General features: G+C 43.8%; 1 protein-coding gene across 5 annotated transcripts in view; it reads left to right on the top strand.

Moving 5' to 3' along the window:
* The window catches only part of EXD3 (exonuclease 3'-5' domain containing 3), a 430,752-nt gene that overhangs the window by 81,699 nt on the left and 334,871 nt on the right, over window positions 1-14,182 (top strand). For all 5 annotated transcript variants that reach the window (XM_019540506.1, XM_019540505.1, XM_019540504.1 and 2 more), the window contains exon 3: window positions 5,117-5,216. In XM_019540506.1, the coding sequence (XP_019396051.1) occupies window positions 5,180-5,216 (37 nt within the window). In that variant the 5' untranslated portion in view covers window positions 5,117-5,179. The remainder of the gene's footprint in view (window positions 1-5,116; window positions 5,217-14,182) is intronic.

The following is a 14,182-nucleotide window of genomic DNA, read 5'->3' as shown; positions in this document are numbered from 1 at the left end:
CTGGTGCCCTTCACTCCCAACCCATAGCCTCCCTGTCCCTTCTGATACCCCTCACCCACAGCCCCCTGCCCCCCCCAAGCCCTACCAGTGCCCCTCATTCCTGACCCACAGCCCCTTGCCCCCCCCAGCTCTGCTGCCCACACAGCTCCCTGATGCCCCTGGAGAACTGCACCCCCATCCCTTTCCCCTGCTCTGCTTCAGCCTCAGCACCAGTAGGCATGCCTGTGCGCACACATGTAAGCACATACACACATGCATACACGTGTGCGCACACACACTCTTTCTCTTTTTTTCTTACCAGCCTGTAGCTGCTGGGTCCACGCGCAGAGCATGTGATGCCCTGCCTCTAATTGCCTTTTCCCTGCTGCCCCAAGCCCCAAGCAGCTCCTTGTTAGGGCAGAGGCAAAACAAAATCCTGGACATTTCTGATATTTAAAAAAACTGCCTGGACAGAGGTGGGAGGACCCAAAAAGATGACATATCTGGGAAAATCTGGGTGTATGCTAACCCTATATACACAAGCAGTGAGATGCAATTAATTGAGTCTGCTGGAGTGTGGTAATCACTGTGCTCCAGCAGCCTCCAGGGTCTTGTGTATCAGCATCTGCGTGCTTAAAAATGGCAGTGGGGGCACTTGAACTAAAACTTGTTTGAGCTTTAGATAAAGTGCACCCGCCACCGTTTTTAAGCATGGGGGTGCTGATACATAAGACGGTGCGGGGGCTTTAATTAGAGTGACTCTTGGAGCTGCTCTAATTAAAGCCGTCTGCTCCCCTACTTCTTGGAGCATGTGTATAAACGCCCTTAGTTCCAGCCATCAGTGCTGGGTTCATGTGTAGATTTTGGTATTCAAGGGGTATTCAGATCCCTAAGATTAGTGTGACTGGCTTAGAAATGCTGATGCTCTCTTAAAAATGATCTTTTTAAAAAAAATAAAACATTATTTCCTTTAAATTAATTTCCTTGCTGGTTTTTGAGCCCTTCATTTACTCGCATCACATTTCTGAAGCCTTTCTCCACAGTTCTGGGGACTAGAAACTCACTTTTGTTAAGGAAATGTAAGCTGAGGTCCTTGTGCGGGTTTTTTCATATCAGCAGCTGGGGCTTTAAAGAAAAGCTTGTTATAAAACTGTGAGAGTCGGCAACACTGAGATTAACCAACTCTCAGAGAGAAAACAATGCCAGTTTTCCTCTGCCCGCCTCCCAAGCACAGAATTCAGGGTTCGGTATCTCGTTGGCTCCGTGTGGTGGCCCTGCTGAAAGGAAACCACGGCCTTCAGTTCCCAGCGCAGTGTTTGTTGTGGCCTCAATTGTTGCTAAGGAAACATGATAGCGAACCCAACATTTGTCAGGTTAAAAAGCGTTTCTGTTTACCTGAGCTTCAGTTTAATTTTGAGGACATTATAAACGATAAGGTGAGTGAAGACAATCAGAGTATAACCTAGACATCAATTCAGTTGACTTCAGATCATTTGCATTCTTCAGATTGACTGATTCAATTACTGCAAAATGTATGTAGCATTTTGCTTGTTGTTGTTGTTGTTATTAATAACTACCCATCCACCTGTCTATGGCATAATGATGTCACAAACACAAAATGGTAACAGTATTGATACTACCACTTGCCAAAGAGGGAAAACACTGAAATTCTGCAAGAGTCTCAAAAACAGAGACTCCATATGAGACTTCTGACCATTTTCCTCCTCTGCCCATCATCTCTTCAGACCTTGATTGGACGGAGTCACTCAGCATGGCAGACATGCAAAGCAAAATTGGAGAATGCCTCTGTTCATGAAGAGCAATTGAACTAAATTTCACATGCATTCCTAAATTACTGCTCTCTGTTATGATGTAAGAGAAGCCAGCTTAAACAGTCCTTCAAGGTTCAAATGAAGAGAAAAAAGAAGAGAAGAGAAATTGTGATTTTTACTGTTCAGTGAAAATGGAAGCAAACTCCTGAAGGTTCTTTTTTCTGCCAAGAATCTTTCACTTGTAAATTATGGGATGTGTCCGTTTAATGCCAATGACTTGAAAAACTGCAGACGGCTGCAGAGGAAAACTCAAAACAGGTACTGTACAGCAAGCAGCTTTCCCTTTCTCTTGCCTGTCAGGAGGGGGATGTCATTGGCAGTATAGTTGCTCTGGTGCTATAGATCTTGAACATCTTACTACTCTAATGAATGGGTGAGGCCTGCTCTCATGGGCAGTCCAAACGTGAGAAGTATGTGAAAAATGGGGCCTAGATTATTTGCTATTTTAGGACAGCTCATTATTCTGGCACACAAATTAATCCAGAAAGAAGAGGGAGAATGATAAATTCCATCACAATGCACAGAATTTTAGAGGAAGTAGCTAAAATGGAAATATAAATTTCCTGCAGGTAGCCAAGAAATGGCACTTTCCACTCGGGATGTAAACAGTTAAATGACAATGACATTTATTGCTCACCATTTACCATTTAGTGAACTCCGGCAGAAACAGCTCTGGCCCCTGATGTCTTCACCGTGTTTCTGGTGCTGCGTGGGCCCCTGGCAGCTGGTGGGGAGCCACGGGAGAAAGACACTGGGCATAAGTGAGCCACTAGGGGGCGCTTCCCAGCTGTGAAGCTGGGGCTCCCCTGGTCCCCATGGACAGGGGCTTGGGCTGCAGATGGAGCCGGGGCTGTGGACCTCTCCTGTGCCTGGATTCAGCTGCCACGGGGAGGGAGGGACATGCCACACAGGTTGGTTGGGGCCTTCCTGTCACAGCAGCGAGACTCGCCTGCATGGTGGGTCTGCCTGGCCCCCCTACTAGGGCATCCTGGGTTAGGCAGCGGACTTCCTGTGCCTCCTGCCGCCTTTGTGCTGATGCAGCCCAGATCTGCAAGACCCCTCTGTGCTGCCTGGCCAGGCTCTCCCCAGCTCACCCAGGGAGAAGGAGAGGTCTGCTCCCAGTGGAGCAGACTCTGCTGTGCACGCTGCATCCTTCCCTGTCCTGCCTACGGCACTGGTGCTGCGCAGGGCCTGTCAAGGAGGTGCTGTAGCAGCTGGAGCGGGCATTGCCGGGTCTGAGGGGCCACTGCCAGCCCCTTCTGTGGTGAGTGAAGTCCCAGCTGTTTCTGGGGTGTGGCAGTTCAGCAGAGATCCCAGGGGGAGTGTTAGGGCTGCAACAGCAGCCTCCCAAGCTGGAGCTGCTGCACTGCCACCCCTCAGGAACACCCTGGGGCCATGTTCACCATGCAAGGGGCTACCGGCAACCCCTCAGACCCAGTGCTGCCTGCTCCAGCTGCCACCGTACCTCCTCAGGCTGAGCCAGCCTGCCTCAGGACGGGACCAGGCCCTACGCAGCCCCAGTAGCATGGGTGGGAGGTGAAAGGGCGCAGCACGCCCAGTGCAGACCCCACCACTGGGACTGGTCTCCCACTGCCACTGGGGTGAGCTGGGGAGGGCCCAGGCTGGCAGCATGGCTCCCACCTCTCTTTCTCCTTAAGAAAGGAGTTGGTGCTTTGCTAACCCGCCTTGTCTTCTTCATTACAGTACTGGTACCCTATAAATGAGTTTCAGCGCAGTCTTGGATGGGGAAAAGTGTGACTTGGAGCGCGGTTCTCATGGTTCTGGCTGGCAAATGAGACAGAGGTTCATGGGGAGGAAAAGTTGAAAAAGTAATTTAAAAGCTGTTTTATAGATCTGAATGTAACACAACATTTTGTCCAGCCTCTTTTCTGTGGTTCCAGAGTCAGCCCTTCTGGGACTCCTGTACCACTACATTGAAGAAGGAATTTAAAAGAAATCTTGTCCAAGTTCTGGGAATTGGCCCAAATGTGTGTTTGTGTCAGGGACTGTGGTCTGGGCCTTTAGGGAGCAACCTGAAAAACTCTTGCTTATAAATGCAGAAGTTGTTTTCCTCTGCGTCCGACCACTAAACAAGGCCATGTTCCTGTGAGCGTCTTGGGCCATGAACTTACCACTTCAGCAGGGGTGTTCTTCGCACTGATTAGTAGCAAAGTGATGACCCTTTCAGAGTATTATTACAGTGCTTTATTTTGTTACCATTTAAAAACCTTTATTCCACCCTTGTATTTTTTTGGTGACTATGCATATGGGAGTCAACATCCCGGTGTGAGATGTTTACATGAACCCTACCCCATTAGAAGATACCCCATATGTGTTTGGGTGGAATGTGTGCTGGAGTAGGCTATAATTTTTTGATAGTTTCAGGTGATCATGAACACTCAGCGTTGCATCATTAGAGGGATACACAGCCAGGAATAGGCAGTCTTCTAGCATTACAAGTTGAAGTGCACAAGCGTCCATCCAGAAGCACCATGTACTCCATGCTGTGTGCTGTTTGTGGTTCATCTGTTTCTAATACCCTTAATGACACAAAGTGTACACACCTGATGTAAACTTTTACCAGGCTATTGAATAATGGAAAGTCCCTTGTTACTTTGCCTAGCATATTTGTGTTCTTCCAGGCATTTCTATTCCACAAGAACATGCTGCCTGGGTACTCCCAAGGGGGAATTTCCTTCCTGATAAACAATTCTGTAGTGATTCACCAGGAAGGATGCTGTGGTTAAGGCACTGGATTGGGACTCAGGCGACTGGGGTTCTATTCTCAGTTCTACCACAATCGAGATGTAATAATGAATGGGTTGATGCGCAAATATGGGGGCAGAGAAGTGAATACAAACATGTTTTTGGATGAACTGTTTCCTCCTGTTTGGAGGCTATGTAGATTTGTTTGTATCTGTTTTTGTTACTGGAGACAAATAAACTGATGACATCTGGGATGAGGCCTTAACTGACACTGAGTGAAGTATGAACCTAAAAGTTAATGTTGTTAATTGTAACAACAATCTGCTGCATTGACCATGTGGGAATAATTGGTGTAATGTGCTTAGGTGACAGTGTCCAGTCTTACTTAGTTGGCTGATTTAATAAGTCCTCTCTCAAGGGCTCATGCCTTTCAAAACGTGCTGCAGTTTCTGTGAGAAATCAGATGCCAAACTCCTTTTTCCCCTACCTTGCTGAGGATCAAATGTGTCCCTTTGTATAGTCTGCAGATTTGCTATTTCCTTTGTCAGAGCTTATAATGTTCCCATGGGGTAACTCTCCATTTTTTTTTTTCCTTTTAGAAGCAAGAGCTCTGGCTACAGATCTTTAGCTCAACTTCTTAATACTGTGTCTGTCTAGAAAAGATGAATCAGGAGAGCAGCCCGAGCGAACTACCTGGTGGTGAGTTTTCAGTCTATCCAGGCACTCAACCTGTTTTCGGATCAGTGATTGTCCATGTGATTTGCTTTGTATTTGTTTTGCCTGTTTATGTAGTATCAGGAAATTAAACCACAAACAGAAATAAAACAAAGGGGGTGATTCCTGTGCTGAATCAACTAAAAGCATTTTACACTGTGCCCTGAAGGTGGCTGGGTATTCTAGCTCTCTGACTGTAGTCAGATGTCAAAATTCTGGAAATTAAACTCTGATTTTAAAAATTGATTATGGCAAATGTTTTAATAGCCCCCACCTACTCACAAGAATACTAATTTTAATTAAAATGTATTACACAATTCCTTAGTCAGGTATTACCCATTAACCGTTCTTTTTTCTGTTAGTCATTTGCCAACAATTAGTAGCCTTCTAATACAAAGGTATGTCTTTTACCTTATGAGCTAATGGTGTATATATAAACAGTGGCGTAATGACCCATAAAGGCCTAGCTTTATACTCCTTGGCCTGCCCTAAGATTCATCACAAATCTCTTACTCAATTCATTATTGATGAACTTCTGTAGTGTGGTGTTGTCATCCAAGCCTGCTAATGCCACATCTCTTAGCAGCCTCTACAGCAGAAGGAAGCTTGAGAGCCTCATATCCCAAAAGCAGTGTCTGCAAATTCCAGGCTCCTGCTCAGCTGTGCACTTGTAAAGGGCCATTCTCATTCTGATGTGAGAGCTGGTTTTTGGTGCTTTCCATTGTTCCCTATTCTTTGGTTTTGGGCAAGGTTTTTTTTTGTCTGATTGCTCCTTTTTTCCCTTTTTTACATAAGTAGAGGTGGTTGTGCGAGCTCAGTCCAGCCTCTTTTCTGTGGTTCCAGAGTTCTGTTTCTTGGCTTGTGAGGAGTAGTGAGAGTCCATTTCTTTGGTTTTGGCCTTGGTTTGGGGGAGGTTGTCTAATTTTTTCTACAATTTTCATTCATTATGGTAGTGTTGAGATGGAACCTCCTGGAAATAAGGTGCTGATGGTCCTCGGCACAGCTCCAGCAGGCAGACCTGCTCTGAGCAGGGTATGTTGACACGGTGCGTGAGACTATGGAAGCTTCCTAAATCAGTGCTCACACCAGAACTGTCGGCGTACAAATTGAACAGTTGGTAGCAACGCTAAAAAAATCCCTCTGTAGTATTTAAGAACAGTGAGTTCTGCTTTTAACTCTTCAGTGCTTTGTGTATTTTTTGTTGTTGATATGAAAGTTATGTTCATGGCAAGAAATTGTAGGGATGGGCAAATCAGCAGTGTGAGGGGAAAGTCCAGCATTTTTGAAGTGTTAGAATGACATTCGGGGGGAGGCTCCATAGGCAAACCTTAGTGAAGGGTGGAACACAGCTCGAGCATACTCAGATTATTTATTGAGCCAACAGCTCCACAAGATTTAAAAAGGGATGGGGATGCTGACATGGATATCAGGAACACACAAAGTTACCAGAATGAATACAACATTTGGGAAAGGATATTAAAACTAATATTTCAGGGCTTGGGCTTGACCCAGTCTCTAATAAACAAACACCAGGATGAAACCCTCTTCAGGAGCAGATGGTCCCACATACGCGTTTTGCCAGGTTTTAGGCCTTCACTCAAGCATCTGGTATGGGCCAGAGTCCAGCGGTAGGATACCAGGCTATAGGGTCTCATCATCATTTATAGTAATTTCTGTGGTTTGCCACCTGTGTTGTAAATAAAGTTGACCCTCTGTTTGGAGGTCTCTCATACACAATCTCCATTTGTTTAGCTTCCAACACCTGACTTGGCTTCTTGTAACTTTGAGAAGAACCTCAATACAATTAATTGTCTGAGCCTCACTAAGCCTACTACTTCGCTAGGAGTCAGAGAGGAAGGATACTTTAATCTTGTGAAAGATTAAACTATTTTTACTGTAATCCAGCTGGAAGGGTAGCACTTTTCTCAGGGTATGAGACAGCCAAGTTTTTTTCCCATTCTCTCCTCCCCTCGTATACAGGAAGGAAGTCCTGGCAAGGGCCCCCTTAGCTTCCTGTCGACTTCTGAGCACATTTCCAGACACAGCCTTCTCCACCATCCATCACCCAGCTCAGCAAAACAATTACTGCAGTGCAACGGGAAAACACGTTTCACATAAACACGTTGGAGGGTGTATGATCGCAAACCACTAGAATTCACACACAAGCCAGATTTATCTATGAGCTGCATCTGACAGGAGATTATTCAGTACTTTCTTCCCTTCTCTTTATAACCAAATGTCTCAGCCACTAAAATTCTTCTTTAAATGAGGCTTAAAAATTAAAATCAAACCTGCCAATATTTATTAAAATAGCCTCTGCATTGGCAAAAGTCAACAAAATGTATAGAGCCTCAGGCCAAGAAAATGACTAAGGCTGGTTTCTGATGTGAAACACTAGAGAGGTGATGCGCTTGGCACAGGGGAGGATGTAAACTGTTCAGTCTCACATTACTCAGGGCCTAGCTGAGATTAGTCAGTAAGTATGTTGGCCTAGCTTTGCCAGAAGATCAGACAGTAAGTATGATGGGATCCAGAACAAGGCAGTTATAAGATCCAGGGTTTAAAGTTTATAGAGTGTCTGACCATGGGATGGTTTAGGTATAGTTGATCTGCCTTTGGGCAGGACCGGAGATGACTTCTTAAGATCCCCCCAGCCCCATTTTCTGTGATTCAGTTATGATACAGTTGATATGTGGCACCTTAAAGGAGAAAAGAAATAACATGGCAGAGACCTGCCTTGAATTTAGCCTTACTTGTCCTGAGGATGACTGCAGCATGTCTTCCTAGAAAGGGGTGGAGGAAGCAATTCACTACCACTTCTTCATTAAGGGTGCATATTTCCAATGATTGTCTCTGAAATTGCTTTGTAACATTTAGGCAGTATTTCTTGGTACTATTTGTAATCGGTCAGGCATTTTTTTAAGCCAAAAGCTACTTTTGCATTACTTTTTATTAGCCCAATGTTCCTGTTTGCTTTGTACCATTGGAGTTTCATCCTGGTATGGATGCCTGTATCCTTGCCTGCACTGTTCTGTCATGGAGGCTTGATGAGAGATTGCCAGGAACACCCCACAATGTGATTGTATGACTGTTGTACAAGAGTGTAGGTCAGTGCCACTGAAAAATGTAGAAAAGTTAGGTACCTAGGTACCTGTTATTGCAAACTGCATCTCTAAATGAAAGTGATATTTAATCAAGCATAACAGCCCGGTGTTCAGAAAAACCAGGAAAGTTTGGCTATATCTAAGGTAACTTTTAAATATGCTAAAGCTGCCTTTTTCACACAGAAGATTAGGCCCCCAGATCTGAGCACCTGCAGCGAATGTTCCCAGAAACAAAGCTTAACCTGCTTTACTGTATCCTCCCAGTTTCAGCCCCCAGCCATATCTATCTGAGAACCTATCCTTCAGTTCTTCATGCTAAGGTGCTCTTTTCTGATTACTTATGTCAACTGTGGAAGAACTTGTCTGTACGTTTGAGTGGAATTGTGGAAACGACATTTGAGGGCTGTCGACTTTTGGGTGACTTAGCTAGTCTGATTGCTGCAAAGAGGGCAGGTCCTAAGTCATGATAAACCAAGGTAACTACTCCAGGAGTGCTCCTGGATGCAGCTTCCAAGGCCTCTGTTTCTGACATGCTTGAGGCGGGGTGGTGGGTGGTGAGGGATATTCTTGGAGTGTGCTTACTGCTTCAGTTCAGAGTTTGGAGCATGTTGAGCAGAAGCAGTTTGGGGGGCTTATTTTTCAGTGGCAACCTGAAGAGAATGAGTGTTGAGTAAACATGGGCGTAACACCTTTCCAAAGCCAGATGAGAGGTTTTTTAGTTTGGACAGTACAAGATTTCAGATTAACTGTGCAGTGAGATCGTACCCCAAAACTTTAACATTTGTTTTTAGTGAAGTAGAAAGGACTTCTACTGGACCGCCCAATTAAATTCACTGATGGCCTCTTTGCTGACTGTACTGGACGCTCCATAATTTCACAAAGTTGTTTGAATTGCTCTCTCCAAAAGAGTGATCATAATTAAAATGCTTTGGCGCAGTTCATTTTATTACTGGCGATACTAATATTTTCTTACGGCTAAAATTTGCCTAAATAAGGCAAAAACTTGAATTCATGCTGTAACTGCTATAAGCAGAAAACCAATTTGTTCTTTTTAATGAGCCAGATTTTGTATTAGGACTTGGGGAAGGAAGTTTATGAAGGGCATGAAAAAGCAAGATCACATAAAAGCCTTGTGATAGGTTATTGAAACCTGCCACTCCAGGAGAATCCTGCTGCTTCAACACAGCAGCAGGCCTACCTGTTTACCTTTAAAAAAAACCCTCCTCTTCCCCCTAGATGAGGAGCTCAAGACTTCTTTTAAACAACAGTAAAAATAAAATTAAAAGACATGCAACTTTGGAAAGCAGCAAGACTAGTTCAGTGACACTTGAGTGCACATAACTAGTCTTTCTAGCTCTGTGTGCCCATCACTGTTGTTAACTGCTTTCCTCTTTTTCTGTGTTTCATCTCCTTACTATGTGTTGTTTTATGTAGTAAGGTTTAAGGGAGTTAGATGCCTTTACAATTTTGGCTCTATACTCTTCCAGGAAAAGATTATCTCTTGCTACTCTGAGCCTGTGTAGCATCCTACACCATGCAGCCCTTGTCTTGATGTAGTTTTAGTAAGTGCTGCTGCAATATGAATAATAATATAAGAATAATTATATAATTCTAAAAGCTCTCATAAAATACAAATAGATGATTCTGGTAAAAGAGGACAGTGAGCAGATGGACCATGAGTGGGGAATGCACATGTGTGCATGATTAATGTGGTATCAATATCATATTATAAAAAGGAGCAGCTTTGCGTTGGAAAAGAAATCTGGGAGAAAACTGATTTTGAGCTCTCTGGGTGGGGTGGCTTCCACTAGTGTTCCAGTGACTGGGGCTGACTGGGAGTTGAACAATCAGATCCTGACAGTGGAGAGGTATCAGTGTGAACCATGCCATCAAGAGGAGGTGGTTAGAAAATATCCAGGGCCTCATTCTTCAGGGCTGACTCTGTCAGACTGAAATCCTGTGAGTTTCACAAGGGAGTAAAAAATAGTTTTATGTCCCACCGTACACCTAATTGCCCAGCAAGCTTGCAGTGTTTTTCACTCATTTCCCTGTTTTGTAAAATGTTTCCATGTCCCTCCTTTGTGCAAATGCCTGAAACTATGAGAAACCATGGAAATGCACAGTGCTTTTGCCTGTTGCAGGATTTCTTGTATTTTCCCCTGAAGCGTCTAATTCTGATCACTCTCAGAGATGGGACACTGGTCTAGAGGGACTGTGGTACAATTTGGCCTGTCATTTCTGCATCCCTAAATACACTGAAAAATTTTTACCTCTTAATTTCTTTCAGGCAGTTAAAGAGTTGTTACACTAAATGGGTTGAAAAACCAAAAACAGACAGAACAAAAATGTGGTTTGTTGACAATGTCCCTTTAAAACCCATGAGTGCCAACTTGAAATCAGTCCACCACATTCTAGTTGAACAATGTTAGGAACGCAGGGCAGGCGTAATATGATCAGAGTTGCTCAAAACACTCAGCAAAAGTGCTGCTGCATTTTGAACAAACTGCCAGTGACAAAATTGCCCTTTCCCAGGAGAACGAGAGTCACTAGTTTTCATGCTCACCATGGGCATGAAAGGAGTCAGGGGGTTGAGAGCCCCTTCTAGCAACTATAAATAGCTAACAAGTGAAGCCTCTGCACCAATCTGGTGCCACAGAAATCCATGTGATTTATTAGTTTCTTGTGCCATGACAAGCACGTGCTGTGGTAACAGTAAAGGTGCAAAATAGCCCATGCATTGAAATTGCCTATGTGGCAGTCATTCTAGCCAAAAGAACTGACTGGCTATGTTTGAACATCCCCAGAGAGGGATAGTATAAAATCACCAGTATTAAAGATTGCTTTTGTGATTTACCTGATGGTCTGTACACTCTTTGGATCATAAGCTGCTACCTGGTGTGGCAAAAAGGTTGAAAAGACACAACACCCTCTTCCCAACTTCCCCCACTCTTATCCTTCTCCATAAACTTAGTAGGTCATTTAACCACCAGCTAAGTGCACCTGTTCGGCCAACTCCACGTAACTTCACTAGATCAGGGCAATGGACTGCAAAGTATGGTAATGTTGTGAATGCTAGTAAGGTGAGATGGGACTTAAGTGCTAATGACAAGGGTCAGATATGAACCAGAAACATGCCTCAGTACGGCTCCCTGAACAGGAATACAGCTCAAAAGATGAAAATGTTTTCCGCTTTCCATTACCATCCCACTCCGTGACCCTTCTCCACTAGGTAGACATTGTCTTTTCCTATTTGAAATGATCACGCAACGACTTGTCCTCTAATACAGTGGTCTCCAAACTTTTTTGATCGCGCACCTCTATCAGTAAAAACTTTTTGAGCATGCACCCCCAATATATGTATATTTATAGGAATAGAAGTTCTAATATTTTCTTCCTGCACCCCAGTGGATCGTGTTGTGCACTCCTTGGGGTGTGTGCACCCCACTTTGGAGACCACTGCTCTATAGGAGCACAAAAAATAGTCTGCAGTGACCAATTTTGCATGTTCATACCTGAGGTGCCTAATCTATCCTTAAATCAAGGAGTATTAAGATAAAAAACAAAACTTCCATTAGTACGTGGGTCAGGGAGAATGATGCTGCCATATTAGGATTTCATTTTTATGTTACAAAGACTTCTGACCTATGAAAACACAGCAAGTCCTGCCCAGTTTTTAAGCCAGGGTTTGCTCTGTGTGTGATTGTGCATTTTTTTAAATTAAACTATTTTGTAAGCACTTCCTTCCTGCATTTCTGAGAAGGAGGGAGGGGAGTGCAAAGAATGTTTAACTGCCTTTGACGGAGGAGGAAAACTGAAGAAAACAAGAGATGCGATCCTAAGTAACTACTGACCTTTTACTTCAGCCTGGTGATGTTTTTCTGCGGCAGAGCCTCCAGGGAGTAACAGCATCCTCCTCGCTATTGTGCTGCCTGCCCAAAAAGAGGGCTAAAGTTCAACTTTTATGATGTTCTCACTCTGGGCTTGTGGGAAAAAAGGCCACATTCCCTTTCTTAGGTCATATGAGTGCAAGAGATGACAGAGTCCTACAGTCTAGCCTTAGGGCATTAGGCCAGTTCAGAGTGGGATTGGACTAGTCTGACAGTTTAGGTAAATATGCAGCCAACTTCATCTCCTTATGGAGGATCTCAGCAGGTGGGAGGGTAATTTGCACTCTTAAATAAAAAGCACACATTTATTTTATACTGGTATGTTGCTGTTTCATAAAAATGTATTGCTTACCATTACTCAAAAGGCCCTCGCACTGTACTGTTCAAAGAATCTTTTCTTTATCTGTCTCTGGTTACTGGAAATACATGATATTCCCTGAGGTAGTAGAAACACTAATGGTCTGTCTATACCACCTCTGTGCCGCGCCAAGGAGTACTGTTGGGAAGCATGCCCCAGCCATGTGCTCCTCCTTTGTGTGCACCAGATCCTGGAAATGAGACAGCATAGCTGCCTGCGAGGTGGTAAGTACCTATACATTCTTGAGCTCCGTGTCTCAGGCGTGCTTCTGGGATCCATGCATTCTCTCCCCAATATTTTCGGTAAGTCTCATGCAGACACTGGCTGACCCACCATCGCGGCTGGTCAGTAGCAACCTATTTCCAATTATTTCATCTGCTTTCACCATTGGGTAGAGGGCTTCTTTCTGTAGAAATTATTTTTAACTTCATTGTGAAAGAGTCATTACACATAACATTTTACTGTTTGTTAATGCAGCATGATTTTATCCATGAGAAAGTAGAAGTGACCCTTCAAGGCTGGGCACCATTCATGAGACCATAGAAAATGAGGGTTGGAAGGGACCTCAGGAGGTCATCTAGACCAACCCCCTGCTCAAAGCAGGACCATCCTCAACTAGATCGTTCCAGTCGAGGCTTTGTCTAGCTGGGTCTTAAAAACCTCCAAGGATGGAGAGTCTACAACCTCTTTGGGTAGCCTGTTCCAGTGTTTCACCACCGTCCTTGCAAGAAAGTTCTCTCAGCCTCTCCTCATAAGCAGGGAACCTGGTTTTCTCTGATTTAAAAAAACCTCTCAATTTTAACTTAAAATAAAGTAACCCCTAATCCACATTCTTCTGTGATTTAAATGAAACACCACTTAGATATCTATAGATATATCTCTATATATCTATATCTATCTATATATATAGATAGATAGATATAGATATATAGTGATGTTTTATTTTAATTGTGGAAAAATGTGGATTTGGGGTTACTTTTTTAACTGAAAATTGGGGATTTTTTTTAAACCAAAGAAAACCGGGATCTATGCCCTAGCCCCCTCTCCATTTTCACTGCCACTTTCCTTGCTGCAACTTCATACTTGCCTTGCTGGACTCTCTTCAATATATCCGCATCCTTTCTGTAGTGGGGGGCCCAAGCATTGGAGCATCATTATTCCTAGAAGAAGCCATTTATTCCAAAAACAGGGTCAGCATTTTTAAATTGTTCAAGTTTTTTCCAATAAACAAATGGATTAAAAAAGTAAAGTCTAGATAGACTTCAGAAAGACTTTCTGCCAATTTGTACTCCGACTGCAATGCTGGTAAGGTTGGTTGCTGGTGAGAATGCCACAGCATCTTCATCCAGCCATTTTATCATCCCTAAAACTTGTTAACTGTTGATTTTCTGTGCCGACCAGTTCTGTATGATGGCTCTAGCTAGGGAAGTAAGCACCTGTTGTACAGTGGGAGTGCTGCTTTCCTGTTGAGACAGTCAACTCATTTGAATTCTGTTTAAAATTTGGTAGTGCGTTTGAATTTTAACTTACTACTTTGATGCGGATGTCTTGCATGGGTTTGCATTGGCCCTTATAGGCTTACACGGTGTAGAATAAATGTAC

Source organism: Crocodylus porosus, unplaced genomic scaffold (genome assembly GCF_001723895.1).
Source record: "Crocodylus porosus isolate Cpor-Errol unplaced genomic scaffold, CroPor_comp1, whole genome shotgun sequence".
Classification (NCBI taxonomy): Eukaryota; Metazoa; Chordata; order Crocodylia; family Crocodylidae; genus Crocodylus; species Crocodylus porosus.
This window is presented reverse-complemented; position numbering and strand designations above follow the sequence as displayed.